This window comes from Rhyacophila brunnea, unplaced genomic scaffold, assembly GCF_057557595.1.
Source record: "Rhyacophila brunnea isolate RB1 unplaced genomic scaffold, BYU_Rbru_1.0 scaffold_24, whole genome shotgun sequence".
Lineage (NCBI taxonomy): Eukaryota > Metazoa > Arthropoda > Insecta > Trichoptera > Rhyacophilidae > Rhyacophila > Rhyacophila brunnea.
In genome coordinates this window covers 11,794,230-11,816,583 of record NW_028232904.1, presented here as the reverse complement: position 1 = coordinate 11,816,583, position 22,354 = coordinate 11,794,230, and the positions used below count along the sequence as shown (strand labels likewise).

At 32.6% G+C, this 22,354-nt stretch overlaps 1 protein-coding gene across 1 annotated transcript in view; it reads right to left on the bottom strand.

The window, feature by feature from the left end:
• Rim (Rab3 interacting molecule) overlaps positions 1–22,354 on the bottom strand; it is a 205,762-nt gene that overhangs the window by 115,267 nt on the left and 68,141 nt on the right. Inside the window, exons 4-6 of the mRNA XM_085951592.1 lie at positions 13,286–13,830; positions 4,075–4,294; positions 2,644–2,811 (exon numbers count right to left, since the gene is read on the bottom strand). Of these exons, the coding sequence (XP_085807718.1) occupies positions 2,644–2,811; positions 4,075–4,294; positions 13,286–13,830 (933 nt within the window). The remainder of the gene's footprint in view (positions 1–2,643; positions 2,812–4,074; positions 4,295–13,285; positions 13,831–22,354) is intronic.

The following is a 22,354-nucleotide window of genomic DNA, read 5'->3' as shown; positions in this document are numbered from 1 at the left end:
CAAAGACTTCTTGTCCACGTGATAAAACTGTGAACTAACAATTCCCTCCAATGAGGAACGCCCCCAAATTTATCATTTCAATGTACGCTCCCGTGGTGTACGGATCTATCAATTTACGTAATTTAGTAGTAGTAACTCTAGCACGTGCACTAGAAGTCTCCTACATACGATTACAGCGACTTCCTGTTATCGCTGATTTCTTGTTGTCGGACAATACATATTATTATTTCAACCCAGCACAAAAAAAAATTGTTTGAAAGTCCATTTTTGCTGTTGATAATAATTAACACAAAAAATAAATATTACCATTAATTGTGTTGTGTTTAGCATAAAATGGTATATTTTATAGGGCCGGTCTTAGTAAAAAATGTGATTCCCGACTGGAGCGTGTGGGTGAATAACACCACTACTTAACTAATCAAGATGCTATTTTCCCAGTTATTTTCTTAGATATATCATTAAATTTCTAGCTTCATCAGTAGTTATCAATTAAATACTAACATTCTTAGGGTAACTGCCAAAAGTTGGTAAGTCTCGACATCATGTTATGGAGTATTATTGCAATTTAAAGTTTGACATGTCTTCTAAAATCGGGCATAATGCTAATTTCTATATTTCGGATGGTCATGATTTTTTTTACTAGCATACATATTTATATATTGATACAAAATTTTTTGTTAAGTCTAAATAGCTAAATTATCGACTTAACGACTTTTAGCAGAGAGAAAAATACATTGTAGTCATTTTTATAGGCCTAACAATGTTATTTTGTACTGCAAGTCTCATTATGTCAATGACCCTTTTTAATGCGTTTTCTTAAATATCAATATTATAAACACGTCAAAAATGCTGGTTCTAAGTTCAAGTGGAATTAGAAAATTAGATGATACTCCAAAAACTTCAAAATGGCTTCGCGTTGTAAATATTTGGGTAGGTAAATTTTAAAAATATGTTTCTTGTCTTTCCATTTTTGGGGACATTAATTCAGTCGGTTCAATCACATAAAGACCAGGTCAGTATATTATACTTTATTTTTCTTCGGTTATTAGGTATGTGACACATTTTATAAATTTACATGGTGAATTTTGACTAAATTTTAAATATATATAAAAATAATTACAAGATAAAAAGAACTTTTTATATAAGTACAACGTTTCTAAATTTTCTGATGAATCATATAAACTTGACTTGACTAGCTTAAACGATCAAAAAAATTGTATTTGATAGAAATAATACTGAATGATGTCATTTTGAAACTCATATTGATTTCCATAGTAATGAACGTATATATTAATATTTAGTTGTTAGGACCCTAGCTACCAGTAATAGTGGATTGGATTACGGATTTCTTCCGAAATAACTTTTCATACAAAACATAATTAACTGAAAATGAATTTGATTCTACTTAAAAATGGCTAAAAGTATTAAAAATGTATTAGCATCGTTTTCTGATATATTCTAAAAGTTTCAAATGTCTAGTTAGTCGGGAAGTTAGTTAAAAATTGATTGCAAGATTTGTACCGGACAAACAACCACCGGACAAATAAGAATACGACCTAATAAAAACGTTGTAATATCAATAACGTCGCAAAGTATCTATTATATCACCATTTTAGAAGTATGGAATGGAATAAGGGTGGAGGTAGGCTGTTAAGATCCAACATAAATAGAGCATACTAAACTTTATCAGTCAAACGTATTTGTTTTCATTGAAATAATCCTACAGTGTGTAGATAGCATTTGTTAGTTTTTTTATATTCATAGTAGATAATAGTCAAAAAATATTCGTTTGTCTATTTAATATTTAAAATTATGCCATTAATCCTTACCTAATTTATCGATTATGGCTTGGTTATGCAGGCTTTGACTAATTTAAAAAAACTAACAAACACCAAGAAATATTTGTCAATCTATAAAATATCTAAAACTATGCAATTCAATTACACTTATTTTGAGATATTTATATACCATGTCCGATCCTAATAAGATCATATGGGCCTCCACAGAGTAGAGTAGAGGTTTGTTTTAACAGATTTTGTTTTTACGAGAAATGGATTTCAGCCACTTGCTCAACCTATCGGGTCCACTCAGAATTCAAACCTGGGACCCACGACGACATAGGCCGACGCTTAAGTCACGGAGCCATCGTGGGTGGCTTGTGGGTGGCATTGAAGAATATTTATTATCTATTATGGTTTGGTTTGGCAGGACTTAATCAATTAAAAAAAAACTAACTAACACCATCTGTAACAGTATGTATTCTTAATTGTTTAACAAAAACAAATAAGTGTGACTGAAAAAGTGTGCACTATTTTTTTCGGATCGCCCATATCATACCTAAACTATTATGGTTTGGTTTTTACAGGGTTTAGTTAAATTTAAAAAAACAATCCAGTAAAATCTGTAAATTGTATTATTAGTTCAATGAAAACAAATAAGTATGACTGACAAAGTTTAGTGTGCACTATTTATGTCAAATATTAACAGCCTATCTCCATCCCTTCCTTGATACTGCTATATATTTCGAAATACTATTTTCATACATTATAAAGTTGACATAGAATCTGTGTATTTAGTGTTTTTTTGCCAGAACGTTCAACGAATATACTTAGATAATTTTATCAACCACATAATAGGGTATACCTTTGTGAGACCTCCACGTGGCCTGTGCTGATCGTCTGTTGGCAGCAATTAACCGGGAAACCACCAACTCGACCTGAACATCCTGCTTGCTCTCCGCAATTATGTCATAAACGTCTTCGGCCGTCTTTCCTTGTAAGGATCTACCATTCCATTCCAGTACCTCGTCACCTAAAAACCAATAAATGGGTAAAACAACGTTTTTGAAGCTATACTTCTTTTGGCGCGTTTGGGAAATCAGATCAGAGTGTATTTTTGGCGTGCGACATGTAACACATAATTTATTTCTTCACACGAAAAAAACGCACTCGATTGGATTCGAACCACCGATTGTTCGATTATCAGCCGAACTCACTAACTTTACGCCACAGTATGATACTGCAATCGTGACGATTATACAGTATAATATTATAGTTTAGAATTGTTCCGTTGACTAGGCAGCGAATTTATTATTGTCGGCCATTTGAAATTCCTTACGTAAACAAACGATTAAACGACAGACAGTTGGTACTTTAAAAATAAAAACAACGAGAAACCATTATATAATTTAGTAATTTAAGTTAAAGTGTAGAGAAATAAACCAACGGCGTTCCAATAAGCGGTCCTTTTTCTTGAGTGTGTAATTTAACAAAAGAATTAAGAGCTAGTCAAAGAATCTAGTTTATCACAAGTTTTGTTTTTGTTTTGTTACGTAAAATAAGTATAACTTCTAACGCGCATGCATAAGTACACAAACCGATTTTTTTTTAAATTCACATATTATTGTTAATCTCTATTAGAGCGAAATAATGTTGTTCGAAAACAAGCACTGCTGATGAGAAAAAAACTCACTAAGTTACTGCACCGAGTAAGAAATGAAATACAATAATGTGACCTCCAAATTACAAATATAGATTAGATTGGAGAGTTTAGGGCTGTTACTTAAACAACATTACATGTAGCGTTGCCAATTTAGCGTTTTTCGATAGGCATTTAGCTTGTGGCGTTTTTACTAGCATTTTTCGACGCCTCCAACAGCTTTAAATGTGCTAAAAATACGCTAAATATTTAGTTTATTTATTTTCACGCGAACCAAATTTCTGACTATCAGATACGTATCTACTGCATAGGTCAGAATACCTATTTTAGTAGCGTAAGAAATAAAACGACACAATTTAACACGTTGGAATAATATGAGCTTTTGGCCTTATATTGAAATGGTATCATATAATTTAATATGTGCTTAGGTATGTGACGTCAGTTTGATGATTATCCGAATGACATGAAACAAAACTTGAACGCCGTTGACACAACATTATAGGTATTTTTTGTCAATTTTGAAATATATTTCTGTTAAAAAATATATGAAATAATAAAATACAAATTTTATATTATCTACAGTAATAGAAAACATTACTAAATATAATTAATTATTGTATATTATTGTGTTCGTACCTATTCTCAGTTGTCCTTCGATGTCTGCTATGGATCCCTTTTTGACCTTCTCAATAAATGCCCCTCTGGAGCCACTGTCCAATATTTTACCACCGACAACCTTGAGGCCAAGAATGGCCGCACTCGACGAAGTATTGGATCCTTCTACCATACTCTTCCTCAGGATCATGTGGCCAATCATCCTGAGTCCATCCGCTGAAGGTTGCCATGACATTGGGTTCTGTTTAGAGGGATTAAACATAAAGAATTGCTAAAGAGCTACAAAAATGTGAGCTGATAGGTACCTACGTATCCTAATTTTGCAAACTATTTTTTATCCAATGTGTTATTTCGACAGTTTTCCATATATCGCCGTCCTAGTAACAGACTGTGGTAATTCAAAATCATATTTTTTAGATAATTGAGTCCAAAGTCATAAATAATTAATATTTCGCTACCCGAAAACAACAGTGGGATCGTTTTTTTCGATTACGTACATGTTCAAACACGCGCATCAACATGATATTACTCCCTATTTCATTTATCATTTGTCGATTTATGGCTACGGACGTATGTTGTAGCTTAACCACTAGGAAATGCCAATAGAAATGGCAAATAGAAATTAAAAAAAAACACTACCTTATTCTTATGTCAATAATTATTATAAAACAATCATTATTCGTAGGATGTTTTATCACATTTGAATGGTCAAAAACATAGCTTATAATCAGTATCTTTAGAATTATCTTCAAATATGTTAATTGTGTCTATTTTTTGAATAATAAAATGCCTAATTCTTGTCAAATTTGGGATCACAGAGATTATAAAATAATAATTCTTTATCGTAAATATTTTACTATATAATGTTAACATTAATTTTACTAATGGTTTTATAAATGGGTTTAAAAATTAATAAATCTAAAAAATCTTAAAACCACTGTACATGGGTGTACTTAAATATGACTATATTCTAAAACATTAGATCGAGAGGTTTAAAATAATACTATTTTATTTAATAAAAATACTTTATGCAGTCATCAAATGTTTAAAATAAATATAAAGGATAATAAAGCTTCAAAATTATATAAATATATTATCTACAACGCTTAAGGAATGTCCAGGATTATGCTCTGAAAATACCATAAAATCTCGATTTTGACCTACGTGGGGCATGTGGGCCCTTAATAATCTTGATCTTTAACAACAGCATTTCGATCTCATATTTCTTCAATATCTTGACTAGTATTGGGATCGTTTTAATGACGTATGGAAAATACGTCTTCAATATCTTTTGATTATGGTCTCTGCAACGAGCCTTAAACGTTGAGGATATAAGGAGGAAGGACGCAAGTTGACAATTCAAAAATCGAATACAATACTGCAGTCTGGTTTCTATACGGCGATATATTATATGTTATTCACTAAACTTGGAAATATTGAATATAATATATATAACAAATGTAAACAAAACACTTGATTTTATTAAAAACTTAATTCACTTGGACAGATGGATTACAAAGTAAGATACTTTAAAGTATTATAAGAAATAAATGACCTGAATACAATAATTATATTCTACTAAGATTTATTTTAAGAGTTACACTGTTTTCCTACATATCCGTATCCTAAAAATAAATTACTACTTCCAATACCAAATAGTATGCAGTTAATAAAATGTATTGTGACATTTTTTAAATTAATTAGAATTAAAACTCTCATAATAATATAGTATTTCTGCTTTTTCTGATCATTATAAATATCCATAAGTGTAAAACCATTGAAAGTTATCAAATAGATTACTAAATAATTCCGTTTTTATACGGTCTGATCCGAGTTTGAATAATGGTTATTTCCATAGAATATTATTAAACTATAATAAAACTTAAAAGTATGAGTTTGTAATTATTTGTTATTTTATTATCCACGCTGTTTTACATATTATGTTTAAGCAAAGATTCAAACCAATATTTAGTTTCAAATAATCCAGTTCAAATAAAAGAGGGTAAATTTTAAACCACTTATATGCATTAGAGTTGTCTATCTATATGTTACAGTATATTAGTCTATAGAAATGGTCTTCATCCGATCTCGAATCGGACTGTAGAAAAACGCTGTTTTGAAATAGTTATTTTTAAACATTAATTAACACAGAAAATCGTAAAACATATTACCTTTTTATTGAGTTTCCTGGTCAAGCCATGCACCCAATCCTTAAAAACATGCGCCAATTATTAAAAACATGCATTTTTTCGTTAAAAAATATGACACTCAGAATGATATATATATATAAATACAAGGCTGGCGACACAACACATAAAGACCTATCCGAGAGATGAGAGCTATATGGTCGTATGTATCATTTTCTGACCAAACAATAACGAAACAACTCTGAATATTTTGGGCTTTAGGTTTGATATCGTGATTTCTTAAAACTTAACAATCATAATTAATAATTATTAGAAGTTATCTTAATACTATTTGCCACGAGGAAAAGTGACCACTAAAGAAACTAGGACGTTGCTAGGGAGATAATGTCGGGAAGGACATCTAGTGCAGATTGATAATCATAATTGTATTGAAAGACAGTACTGGAGAACTGGGTATCGTCAATCAGTGGCGAAGATTGGAGGTAAGCTATTAAGATCTGACATAAATAGTTCATACTAAACTTTGTCAGTCAAACGTATTTGTTTCCATTGAACTAAGATTACAATCTGTAGATAGTGTTTGTTAGTTTTCAAAATTCAATTAAGCCCTGCCTAATCCAAGCTATATTAAATAATAGTCACAAAATATTCATTTATCTATAAAATATCTATAATTATGCCATTAAACCTTACATAATTTTAGATATTTTACAGATAGACGAATATTTTTATCGATTATGGTTTGGTTTAGGCAGGGCTTAATAAATTTAAGCACCATCTGTAATAACATGTATTCTTAATTCAATAAAAACAAATAAGTATGACTGAAAAAGTGTGCACTTTTTTAAACACCTAACAGCATACTTCCACCCTTCGCCAATCCCGTCAATCATGGAGGCAGAAAGTTGCTGACGCCAAAGCTTGACATATCGCACCATCGCAACTAAACTGCCACAATTCAAAAATCGTCAAACAGAGAAAAACAGCTTTGAAATTTTTAGCTTTCGCATTTTTGTACTGTGTTTAGATATTGAATGAAGTTTTGACTTGAATTTGATGACTTAGAGATATGAAATTTTCGGTACATATACTATGAACGATAGACAATGAAACGTTGTAATTAACTCACAACACGTAAATTTGAACTTGTGGCGGTTTAGTTGCGAGGTGCGATAGTTATGCTATGCCATAGAAGAAGAAAAACGTAATGAATTTACACACATTTTAAGACTAACAATGTGTTTTTTTTTTAAATACAATTAAATTAACTGTTAGCTGTAAATTATGGGTATTGAATTGAATGCAATTTAATACTATTGAAGCTACAACACGTTACTGTTTATATAAAAAAGAATCGTATAGTGGTAAATTTGGCATTTAAAATATTTATATTTCCAAAAAGTTAATTTAATGCGTTTTTCTAATTTATACACCTTAATATTCTGTAGGATCTTAACTATAAAATATAATCCTATACACAATATAATATAAGTATAGAAAATTACTCCAAGAAGAACATAATAATATGAATCCTTGTATATTACAGTCTCCATGATATCATATCTCAGAATGAATGCAATATTTTTAGTTAATCCATTTAATAAATTAATAAATAGATTTTATATACTAGTATGTTATTAATTGAGTTAGTATTTTGCCATGATACCTTATTTATAAACATAGCTCTCATTTCTCGAATAAGACTCCACAGTAGGTTTTATTGTAGTTATTTACAATATTAAAAGAAGGAAAGTGTGATATCTAAAATAACGTAAAAGAAAATCATATTTTTATAACAATAATAATATTGTAAGTGTCACCCTCAACTGTAATTGACTTGTGATCACACCATTATAGCATCTGTAAGTCTATTCTATACCTTTCGACTGCTAAAGTGATAAAGTGATACATATTATCAAACTTAGGGTAGGTTTGTATCAAAGTATTAACACTTATTGTAACAATTACAATAACTTGGTTGTAATTGTTGCAATAAATGCTACATTTTAACAGCTCGTATTTTGCTGCTGTTAAAATATAGCACTTATTGCAACAATTACAACCAATTTATTGTAATTGTTACAATACGTGCTAATACTTTGATACAAACCTACCCTAAGTTTGATAATATTTATCACTTTAGCGGTCGATAAGTATAGAATAGACCCACTGAACACGTGCATGGATTTACTTGCACCAACAGTGTGTATTTTAAACTATCGCAAACAAATGCGACGCGATGCTGTCATTGTATGGCCCTATTTGACCGCAGTGTTCGTTTTTTTCCAACAGATTCGCCACTATCGTTCTACTGCGCAGGTGCAGATTTCACGCAGTCAAATTGTCGCGAGAAAATTCAGAAGCTTCTGAACTTTTTTGATCCATACATGCAACCTTACATGGCCGCGATAATACGTAGCAGTAAATCCATGCACGTGTAAACGGAGTATTATAATATAGTGGTGAATACAAACATTTTAAAATATGTGTACACACTTTCAATATTATGGTTTGTCGTTTTTCAATTCATTTAAATCAATTATTATGTAGATAGGAGTAAACTAAAATTGGCCAAAAATATTATGTATAAATAAACATTTAAATAGGATAAAAATTAATTAAAAATGTGTAGGTATAATATTATAGTATTATTGTGGTTATGGAGAGTTTTATTATTTTTTCTATTTGTCTAAAAAAACTATATTTAAGTTTATTTAATATATCTTAATAATATTATATGTTTTATAATTTATTATGGTTACAATTGAATAATAAATTATTGTTTTTAAAACTACAAATCTATTTATTGTCTATTGATCTATTTTATATATTGATGTTTGTTAATATTATCTACAAAATAATTCCTACTATATCTATTTAAAAAATATATTTAGACTAGAACGTTTTGACGCTTCAACTGAAAGCTATATATACATATTATGTAGTGTGGTGGTGAAAGGATTTGGCTTGCATAGGGAGGATATCACTCAGAGAACTCAGAAATAATGGGAACCGAAATACTTAACTGGTAGGGAGTAGCAGGTAACCGATCTCGAGTAAGGAATAATCTGGGATAAACTTAAAGACGTATCAAGAATACGCCATATGTCGAATACTGATAACTAGTCTCAGTTTATGCATTGACGCTCATTTAATATTGGTGTATTACACGCCCAATTGCACGTACATAATGCGTGTTTCATTTTCGTATGACACACATTCAAAACCCTGCATCAAAATGAAGTGTATTGAATATTATTGCCTATCGGAATTTTATTTATTATCTGCTCTGTGATATCACTACTAGGTGTTTCGTAATGATTCAAATATTCTGATTATTGTCCACAGAAACAAGAAAACACAAAAGTGTTGAAGAAAATCGTTTTCTGTATATGAATATGTGTAAATAAGTGTGGGACCCATATGATCCTATTAGGATCAGGCATTGTCGAAAGAAATAAGTGTAGCAAACAAACAAAAAAACCCATTATTTATTTACAAAAATGGCAACATCGAAAACCTCGTTGGTCGAAGATTGGGGGTGGCAAAGAATAACTCCCTCCAGATGGATAGTTCAAATCAGGAATGTCACTGATAAAAGCTCTAAGTGCCATGTATTACCGGAAGGGATAGAGGCAATTCATAAAGAAGGCTGTCAGATGACCAAGTCACCTGAGTCACAATCATCAGTAGTGAGCTCTCGATGAAGAAGAAATTTCAGCCAATAATAAATATAACTTTAAAATGCAGAAAAATATCACTTTTAGACGACTATTTATAGTTGTGACGGTTTTTTGAAAGGAAAATTTGAAGAAACTGAGCTGACTATTTTTTAGGCATTTGTTATTTTGTGTAAAATATTATTATATTATAATTATTCCCCATTGACTATATCTTAAAATCCACTCTCTTTCAAGTAAATGATACAAACAACGTTTCTAGAGATGCTTTTAAACGAAGACATTTTCAATTAATCTTAATACCTAAAACATTAATAGTTCCATAAGAATAATACATATTTTAACCCAGACCATGAGATTAAGATCAGGGTCAAAATGGCAAAACGCATTTTTAAATAACTGCAACATTACTTCTTCAATCGAGACATAGATCTGAGAAATTGATACAGGGGATTCAGGTCCTACATCATCCTTATACTAGTCTACGGAGTCGACATCTGGACATTAGAAAGAGGGTAAATAAGATAACTGAAGGCTTTAGAGATGTTACTGTATCAGCGTAACATGAAGATATCCTGAGCTGGTCACATTGTCAATGAGAAGATGTTAAGATGAGCCAATAAGACAAAATAACATAGGAAACAACCTAGGGTTTTATCAGCGTTATTATAACAACGCAAGAATCAGCGATTCATTCAGCTATCGCACAATCGCTGCATCTACAATAAGCATACTCTACAGGTGAGAAATACTTCGATGGGGCTCGACTACATTTGGCCTGGTCATTAAAACGCCATAGCACGTCATAATTTATGGATTATCTCAGTCAGATCTCGGTCCGTCCAGTACCTTAGATTAGATTCAGTCTCAGTATCATACTGCACAGTACTCACTTTCACCGAGCCTCGAACCGCTAATATCCCTCCTGTATCATTTACTCCTATACCAACTGCATACTGTTATGAAGCAAGAAAGTTTCGCTCCTCCATTCATCTGAGCAACATCCAACGAGTCTTTTTTAATCTCTTCATCATCATGTCAACGAAACACCCAAAGAACTATAATTTAATCCAGCTCGTAATACAGGAAATGTATTCTCTTAGTTATGCAACCTCTGTAAATGGTTGAATATCCTGGACATTTTAGATCCAATACGACTGGGCCAGAATAAATACGTTTACTGCAAATCTGTCGCCAATCTTCAATATAAAACAGCAGAAAAAAGACTAAACAGTACAGAATCATCAATATAAGAAGGTTATTACGAAACATCGTAAACTGTGAGAATTAAAGGTATTTCATAAAAGATCATGATCCTTAAATGAATGCATAAACATTATGACGAGTTACTGCCAAAAGTTGGTAAGTCTCCAAATCATGTTATGGAGTAATTACAATTTTAAAGTTTGACATGCCCTCTAAAATCAGGCATAATGCTTATTTATTTGTGCTTTATGTGCATGTTTTACATATCAGATGACCTTTTATTTTTTTTCTAGCATACATATTCGTATATAGACACACAATCCGTTGTTATCGACGTATATATGACTAAATTATCGACTTATCAACTTTTGGCAGCAACCCCACAATAATGTATGTATTGGCTATGAAGGTACATACAATGCTTAAGGGCGGACGTGCTCAGCGTGGGTCGAAATGGAGCTTTTTTTTCTATTTTCAGAGCATGGCCATATGTTGTAGCTTAACCACTGGGGGATGACAATAGAAATGGCGTATTTCAAAAAAACACTACCTTATTCTAAGGTCAATAATTATCATAAAGCAATCATTATTCGTAGGATGTTTATCACACTTAAATGGTCAAAGACATAGCTTATAGTGAGTATCTTTAGAATTATCTTCAAATGTGTTAATCTTGCCAATTTTTTGAATAATAAAATGCCTAATTCTTGTCAAATTTGGGATCACAGAGATTATCAATATAATTTTGTATCGTAAATATTTTACTAAAATTATCTCGTCATAAATTATACTTATGGTTTTATAAATGCGTTTAAAAATTAATAAATGTAAAAAATCTTAACACCACTGCACAGTTATGTACCAAAATATGACTGTATTCTAAAACATTAGAGCGAGAGGTTTAAAAGAATACTATTTTATGTAATAAAAATACTTTATGCAGTCATCAAATGTTTAAAATAAATATAAAGGATAATAAGGCTTCAAAATTATATAAATAGATTGTCTACAACGTTTTAGGTATGTCCAGGATCATGCTTTGAAAATAGAACAAAAGCTCCATTTTGCCCTACGCTGAGCATGTCCCCCCTTAAGAGCTACAAATAAAGCCAACGGGCTATGTACGCATGCCTGGGAATTCATATGATTTGTATGTCAATACTGAGACTGCCGGACTGCACCAAAGAAAATTTCAAGATGTTCAGTAAAAATAACTTGAAAGAAAAGTGCTGGATTGTCCATAACAATATTTTTACTAGATGAGGCCAATACTAGAGCCAATAATGAATGTATAGACTGGTAAAGTGTACCATTGACTGAGACTGTACAGAGACTTTTTGCCTAACAGATGGTGATAATGAGTACTTAAACATCAGATACTTATTCCAAGCTTTTTTCAAACATGAACTGTGAGTAAAACGTTTGTATTCTGACATTGCGGCTTTGCAAAGACTCAGAGCAATCATATACTAAGCTTTTAGAGTAACGAGGAGATAAGAGAAAGGACCAAGCAGCCTCTCATCATACAGAGAGTGAAGAAGCGATGTCGGATCTGGCTCGACCACGTATTTCAAACCAATCGAAATTCAAGCGTTCTAGAAAGTCGCTAAAATTTATCCACATAGCATATACTCAGACCAACGGTATAATCCAAAAAGACATGACAGGACAGGCGAGCGATATGGATTCTTGGAGACGCCATGGGATGTTTATGTGCTCCAACTGAGTAATAAAATTGTAACAATTTGTCAATTGTTTCGATTTTGTTGAGAAGAACACGTTAATAAAACCAAACGATAGAACACAAAAGAATGTGCCAATCATATGGATAATCCAGTAAAAGCGGTATAGAGACAAACCAAGGAATGGGTGAAAAAACTGTAGTAAATAAGGTTGGAACAAAATGGAAAGGCCTGGTAATTAAAAGAAAGAATCGACAGATTGGAGTTATGGAGAAGGTCACTTTTTGTTCTAGGGTGTACCGCCGAGTACATAAATGTGCTGCTAGGGGTTTGGAAGGGAATAACTGATTACTAAAATTTCTGTAAAATACTTCAACTATAAATCAACGTGTAAATTGTCTAATACCGATGTGAATATTATGGTATAAATCTAATAATTTCCTAAGTAACGCTATGTAATTTATCAAACGCTATTCTCTATAAGAGTCAATCGTCGACGTGCTAACTGTCTCTGTACCTTGGGGCCGTCGCCTCTGTTAGAGTCCTCACTGGACGTGAAGGTGCTGGAGGTGTCAATTCCCGAGTCTTTCGTGGCAGAATCCTGTGACCCTTGCCTGTCACATTCTCTTCTTACGGTAGCCCAGTCTCTAGCCTGGTAAGTCACAGGCTCTCTTGCGTGCGCTGTGGCTCTCGGGAATGTCTGGCTACCATCGTGCCCATCGAATCTAACAGTCTTCTTTCTACGCTCGGTGAAGCGTCTACTATCGCCTGACGATTCTTCCCATCCGTATGCACTTTTATGAATAGCTTTGTCTTTATATAAATTCGTAAAGTCTTCATCGTACATTCCACTCTCTGGCGGATAGTCGTAGTTGTGTCCTTGCGTGCTTCGTTGCTGCTCTGAGTCCATTTTGATTTCGGGGGGTGGAATATAGGGCTTATTGTAAGGGACCCGGTCTTTTCGCACATTGCTGTGGTTTGACATATTATAGTAATTTTTTGACGTTACGGAAGCCTCGATCTCCCCTGGTCGTAGACGCGTCAGGCAGTTTTCTAGTTTGCCTATGCGATCAAAAAAAAGAAAACAGAAAAGGGGGTGAAAATAAATAATATTCGCGTTCGGTTTAAATAAAATTAAGGGGGTTATTTTAAAATGCGTCCGTTTTTTGGCCGGATAGCTAACATAAGAAGACAAAAAAATATATATTAGTATTTTTATGTGCGTTGTAACCGAAGCTGAAGGAAGATAACAGCTAAAGTGTAGTGACGTGTAGAGAAAATATAATATTAATATAAAAACACATAGAGAGTTATCTTATTTCAACCGTACCAAAACAAAACAATTAATACGTTATCTTAAATACATAATACATACACTATAAACTTGGGAACACACCAGATCACTACAATTGAGCATCACAGAGAAAATTATTGATCTACCTAATTAGGAATCAAACGACATATTTCAATTTTTGAATTATTTTAGAATGACATGCTAATAACCAACAAATTAACATCTGTAGTGCCGCCACCAAATAGTGGCAAACTAGATAAGTGCATGGAGCGTCGAATAATATGCAATGATCGCTAATTATTATAAAATTGCTTTTATGACGATTAAATCAAATATTTGTTGTTTATATCACATGATTTAATAACTACCTGGCTAACTTATTTATTTTCAATCAAAATGAGGTAAGTACCCACATTTAGATTTAAAGGCTAGTGGGGCCAACTAGTTTTGGCACCAAGCTATCTACTTAACTGTGTTTAGTGCTGACTTTAGAGTTAACTGATCGGACAACAAAACGTATCGTGTAAAGGTACCTTAAAATTTGCACTTCATCTTTTAATTTATTTATATTTTTTTTCATTATATTTAGATAATTATAATATATATAACGGACAAGTTTGTATATAATATGGGATGGGTCATCCGAAAACGCGAATGTGAAGCACAGATTGCGAAGTATGAGATGACATGTCTCAATATGGATGGATCGAGGACTTTTAATAGCCACACAATTATGTTGGAAACATTTGTGTTCTCCATATGTTTGTATGTTGTCAAGTCATGGACCCTGAAAGCAGAGGAGTGGAAGGCAATTGATGCCTTCAAAATATGGTATTGCAATGCTTCGTATTTTAAAGTCAATTAACCACAGACTACAGTTAAAGGAACGGCTCTCGACAATATGTCTAAGAGGGATTCTGCAGTTTTTTTTATACAATGCTCGGGTCGGATCGGACCACCTGGAGAGACTGGTGGTTTTGGGTAGTCTCCGGAGAAGGTGGAGCAGAGGAAGAGCGTCGGCGCGCTGGAGAGACCAAGTGAAAAAGCTGACTGAAAAGGAAAGTCTACATCAAGGCCTAAACAAAAACGAACCATAAGTGCGAGTGAGTAAGCATTCGGTATGATTATATCTCTGCACTATGCGTTAGAGTAAGATAGAAATTCTATGGCTGAATTAAATATTTTTTGGAAACGTCGCCGGTAAATTATTATTTGACTGATTACATTAATTTAAAAACTGCGAGCACGTGTTGCTGAACTATGTTGTGTATAAATTTCGTAGCCGTATTAAGAGTAACACGATGGTATAATTAATTCATAGTTAAGTAAAGTTGTTAATATAAAAATCGACGTTCTACTGTGCGTTATACGCAAAAAAACACGGCTTCGTTTTTCCTAACAATATGCGCTCTCTATATATCATTACTCTGAGGTCTACATACATTTTACATGCATCTTCCCCATAACTAAAGTGTTTCTTTGATGTTGCTCAACCATCGTGCTTGGCGTGGTGCATGTTATTTCAATTAGATTAACAGGATGAAAATTCAAATATAGAATAGTTTTTTCGCATTAATAATATGTTGTGGTAGTGTTGATATAAGTAAATATAATAATAAATTAATTTAACACGCAAAAGCATTAAAGAAGAGTTATTGTATTACCATTCGACAATAATATGATTTATGATTTTTTCTTCAAATAACATCAAATATCAAGATTCCACACAACGCCAATACAACATTTAAAGAGTAAATAGAAAAAAAATGGGTACTGTTCGGTTAAAGCGGATACAGCGGAAAACGCATTTTTAAATTAGCCGATAAACTGGAATATTTGTTAGTTTGGGTTAGTTTAGGTTAGGTTAGGTTGGGTTAGGTTAGGTTTGGTTAGGTTAACCTAACAAATAATCCAGTTTATCGGCTATTTTCAAAATGCGTTTTCCGCTGTATCCGCTTTAACCGAACAGTACCAAAAAATTATGTGTTCATAAAATGCAAGGTCTTCTTCTCGCTTTTGCATGCATACAACAATCGAAGCATATATTTCACTGCCAGGGTTTGATATCTTCGTATTAATAAAAATAATATTTTATATTATTATGTATAAATCAATATCTAAGCTACGATCTACTGATATAAAACTGACAGATAAGCTGTAGCAATCGACGCCATTCATGAAACAATCGATAGGCTGCATTATAATCGTCTAGCATTGGTTTTAAAAACAACGCCAATTTTGTGCAATAGCACCTGTCCTGAAAGCCATCCATATACTGAAACCGTATGCGGCTTAGAACCGTGTGCCATACTAAACTTATGATTTCTGTTCATGAAAATATATTTTCACAAAGTAATAAGCATCTGATCGTATCCGTTTATAGTGACTTTAAGACTAATGAGAAAATAAGATAACGGGTCAAGCAGTCTTTTATCATTGTGAAAGTCAAGAACCGACATTGGTCCGGGTTCGGCCATGCGTATCAGGAAATTTGTACGTAAACAGTTCACCGCAGGACACTTATTCGTGCGCCGCAGTACGTGAAAAATGAGTTCGTGTAACATTTAATCAAATGACGAGTTCTTCGTTGAACATTTCACCGTGGAGTATATGTGTAGGTATGCTACAACATGTGGTGAATTTTATGAGATATCTTTACTAGGTTAGGTTAGGTTAGGTTAGATTAGGTTAGGTTAGGGAACAGTACTATTTGCAAACTATCGCCGCATTTTGTAAGATACGTACAAATGTATTCTACGGTGAAATGTTCAACAAAGAACTCTTCATTTGATAAAATCTTATACGAACTCATGTTTCACGTACTGCGGCGTACGAATAAGTGTCCCACGATGAATTGCATACGTACAACTTACATGTAACCTTTAAAAACAACGCACTGTGCAAACAAATTGTACAATAGCCCCTGTCCTGGAGGCCATTCATAGACTGAAACTGCATGCGGCTTAGAGCCGTGTACTATCATACTACACTTATGATTTCTGTTCATGAAAATATATTTTCACAAATTATAAAATATAAATTATATTTCACAAAGTATCCGTTTATACTGGGTATACGCTGGGTGACTTTAGGACTAATGAGAAAATAAGATAATGGGTCAAGTAGTCTTTTACCACAGTAAAAGTCAAGAAGTGACATTGGACCTGGTTTTAGCCACGTGTTACGGATGCTTCAAAATAATTTTAACCTAGCTTGCATGTTATTCAAGCCTGGCATGTTGACATGATCTGATGCAAAAAGACTGGCGAGTGACAGGAATTCTTGGGGGCGCCGTGTCGCCCGTGTGATGTCCATATGGGTATGGAAAGAAGAAAAAGTATTTTTTGTGATTATAAACATTGAACAAGCTCAATGAGCAAAAAGACACAATGAGTTGTGGACGATTTTAGAACTCTGCAATAATTATACACTTTCTATATAAATTATTAGTATACGTAAGGTAAATTACTATATTGTGCAAGTGTGAAATGGGCACGATGTGTTGAGGATGGTTTAAACGGTCACAGACGAATATTTTAAATTTAGAAGTTTATAAAATTTTAACAATACTACACCGACAGTGAAAATATGTTGAGATAATTGAACTTTAATGTTTTTTTTTAGGTATAATAGGATCTAGGACAATTAGGCGCCGAGAAAACTGGGCGCCACGGAATCAAATGAAATTCAAAAATAAATAGACGTTCATGAATAATTATAGGTTCTTTTAAAATATATATTTACGTATCCGGAAATTTGTACGTAAACAGTTCACCGCAGGACATTTATTCGTGCGCCGCAGTACGTGAAACATAAGTTTGTGTAACATTTAATCAAATGACGAGTTCTTCGTTGAACATTTCACCGTGGAGTATATTTATACGTATGCTACAACATGAGATGTCTTTACTAGGTTTGGTTAGGTTAAGTTAGGGTTAATCTAATTGGAACAGTACTATTTGCAAACTATCGCCGCATTTTGTAAGATACGTACAAATGTATTCCACGGTGAAATGTTCAACAAAGAACTCGTCATTTGATAAAATGTTATACAAACTCATGTTTCACGTAATAAGTGCCCCACGATGAACTGAATACGTACAACTTACATATAACCATATTATATTTTATATTATTATGTATATTTAAATTACTATATTATGATTTAATACCTACTTGGTGAGAATTTAAATACGCACACGTAAATAATGATTTAATTGTGATACGTTTAAGTTCCAACGAAAAGAGAGTTCTTATGTCAGGAGCAAAACAAATTAAAACTACTAAGTAGTAGATAGAAACAGATTAAAATTCCTCGTCTACTTTATGTATAAAATCGTAACGAACGTATATGTATTTCATTCGACAGTGCGGCGCCTAATTGTCCTCGCGCCCAGTTGTCTCATTCCCGTATAATAACTATCAGAAATCGATTGGCACACTTATCTCAAAATCGTCATTTTTCACTTTATCTCACTGTTGCTTACAGGTAGCGCATCTTTATGAAGACCACTATGTGAAGAATACCAAACCGCCTAATTCCTGTTATAATAGGTATTATCACCGTATTAGTAGTTGTGTACCGAATTTCAAATCTATTGCTAAGTACACACGTACATTCTTGCTCGACGGTTTTGCTCGATCGAACATGTTGACTTGAAAGTATGCTCGTCGTTGCGTCTACATGCTTGAGCAGCTCGACACAAGACGCTCAGTTAAAGCGGGAATGGGACAACTGGACGCCAGGACAATTGGTCGCCGCACTGTCGAATGAAATAAATAAACGTTGGTTACGATTTTATACAGTACGTAGACGAGGAATTTTTATCAGTTTCTATCTACTATTTAGTAGTTTTAATTCATTTTGGTCTTAACATAATGTTTTTTTTATTGCGGATTGAGAATTATCATGCTTGAGGCTTTATATAAAAATACAAAACTCTTTTTTCGTTGAAACTTAAACATATGGACGATTAAATCATTATTTACGTGTGCATATTTAAATTCACACCAAGTATTAAATCATAATATAATAATTGAAATATAAATATATATTTTAAAGGTACCTATAAGTACCCAATGTCAATTATTTTCGAAAAAAGTGGCGCCCAGTTGTCCCGGTGCCAAATCTTCCAAGACCCGTTAAAGCTTCTTGACCCATGGAGGACGAGCGAATTTCTGTCGAACATCGAGCAAGAATGACGGCCTTGAAACTTTTTCGCATCGAGCCGTTTGCTCTATCTCGTTTGATATCGAATAAAAAAACATCGCGCGAGATGGTACACACGTTCAGACATGTTCAAATGAGCGTACAACCATCGAGCGTGTGTACTGAGCATACGGGAATACGGGAAGTATGGCGTGAACAGGGTGTTTTTGAACAAAAAAGTGTGACTGAAAAACGTTGCATTCTATAGCTTATCTTTTTATATTATAAAGTAGATTGCAGTATACATAAAATATTAAAAAGAGATATCAAAAGCCAACAGTGAAAACATGCTTAAATAAAAAAAATTAAAAAAGTAAATCTGCAAAAGAGAGGTAGATAGAGAGAGGGAGAAACACTGACAGATAGAAATAGAGATAGCATATTTTTAGATAGTGTTTTTGGTATGTGTATAGAATACATACACACACGCATATATATATATATATAAATAACACCTCATAACAAACCATTAGCAATATAATATCATAATATAGTATTAGTTTCATTGACATAAATACAACCTGGCTGAAAAACACACACACATACAGAAGTAGAGAGAGATAGATGATATTGATAAAAAACATTTAAATAACAACGTAATAGGTAAATATTTTATAGAACTTCAGCGGGTTTCAATGTGTTGACAACGATGTTGACACCAGACTTTTACATAAGTAATAAAATTAGGCAATTATTTATTGCTCTATATAATAAATTATTTAATTGGCCCAGTAATTATTTATATAAGTGAAACAATCACTAACACCCAAGTTTTGAGAAAATCACATACATACATTTTGACCTCACCGAGAATCGAACCCGAAGCACCCGAATATAAGCCTAGCGCCTTACGCACTGAACTACGAGGGACGCTTATATCGAAGTAGATAACTAATTAATGAATGCCCTTCATACATAATAATATGAAGTCCAAGTGAAGTTAATATAAGACGAATAAAAATGTTGAAGTTAAACCTTTTTTATGACAGATAAAACATAATATTATACAAATGATTTGTAGATTAATCTGTAGCAAGCTTCACATTATTATAATCTGAGATTTGTTTGCAAGGGACTGGATTAAAACACTTTGCAGTAGTGTTTGTTACAAGACAACTTGAAGCCAGCCCTACATAATATGGTTGACATGGCTTGGCAGTTCTTCCCTATCCATACACACTATCCAAGAGGTGGCCTAGCATTCTGTATTTTTTCGCCAGTTCCATGAATAAACAGAACATGAAGAACAGAACGGTGATAAAACAGAATAGTGAAAAAACAGAACAGAGATAAATATTATAACCATGACCTTTCAGGAAAAATATAACATTTAATATTGAAATGATATTTAAGGGAGGTAATTAAATATTAATTAACAGGTCAGCAGTTATTGTGTTAAATGGGACTCAACTCGGTGTTGCCGGCAAAACTAGGTATATCCCGTCTCAATCAATCTAATGTGTTCAAAACGCTTGGCTGACTAGGTACAACGAAATAATGAGTTTAACAATTCTGCGGAGTTGTGCATGACTATCAAAATCAAACAGTGATTATATATATATTTAGTTTATAAACTTAAGTATTTAATTTATAAATAGATAATGACAAAAATGGATGTTTTATTAAATTTGTCCTCTGATTATTCTGTTTTGTCACTGTTCTGTTTTGTCACCGTTCTTCATGTTCTATTTTATTTATTCATGTCCTGTTTTGTTCAGTTACATTCTCCGCAACATCGACATTTTGAACGAGTAATCTCGATCACTCGCAAGTGAGCATCGAAAACTAGAAATTAAGCTTTTATTAATTTTTTAAGCTAATATTGTCATTTGCTACTTTACGTGATTGGTTATTGTCTATATTATAATGATGGTTGATTGTATATAAATCATTTTGAAGGCTCAAGTTTTTTGTTCAAAGAATATTAGGCAAGAAAATTATATTGCAAACCTATGATCCTACAGGGTGAAATAACTTGCAGTTAATTTAATTACTAATTAATTAATTATATTATACAATATAAAAGCTCTGTCGTATATCTGATGCTTTTTGGTCTAAAATTAAAATCAAGTTTAATACTACATTATAAAGAAATTAATGTACTTATAAACCTTTTCTTACGTTTAAATATTGGCTTGCAAGTAATAAAATTATTATATATAATATAATTCATTATCAAATCAAATCAAATTTATTTATTTTACATATAATGAACATTATTAATACATTAATAAATTATCTAAGCAATCCATTAAACAAAGCCGATGATTGCCAATGTGTGTTGGTCAACACGTTGAAACCTGCCGAAGTAAAAATACAACGGTAAGATGCTGACTCATTTCGCACATATATATAACATAATATAATATATAACATGATATATAATAATATATAAGGAAACATCGCTCATTTTTTTCCGGTCGTTCATTTATCTCACCGCAAGAAACTTTTTTATTTTTTCATCTAATATCGCCTGGCGCTGCAGTCGTGCGCTGTCCACTTTGTTTTTATTCATTATCCCTGCAAAAAAATGTATTTTCAGTACGAAAGACAACAAATAATTTAATAAAAATAATACATGTTAATTGCACACGAAAAAAGACCAAAAAATATTTTACGCACACGAAAATCGACATACTTCACAGTTTCAATACTACAAGGTTGTATGTATATAGCATTTTAAAGGTTTTTTTTAGTTGTCAGTGTTACATGGTGCTAAATCAAAATAGTACAACAGTAGAGTCTTGTTTATCTGACCATATTCTAATTAATTTGAGAATCCTATTATTCCATTAGAGTCATTTTTACCATAATATAACGCGTAAGAAATGTGAAAGCCAATCCAGATCAAGACTGAAGTCAATTTAGATTTACGACTTAATGACGGTCAGATCATAAAAATCAAGTAAAGTAAAGATCGCTTGAATGTTCTCGTAATAATAAATGCGTATTTCGTCTGCGTGAAAAACTTGAATGAATATTTTAATACCAACATAACTATTGAAAATAACATTTGAACTGTTATTTCCATAATTTTCCACATTTAGGAATTAAACATTGCAATAGCCGCACCCAAAAGGTAA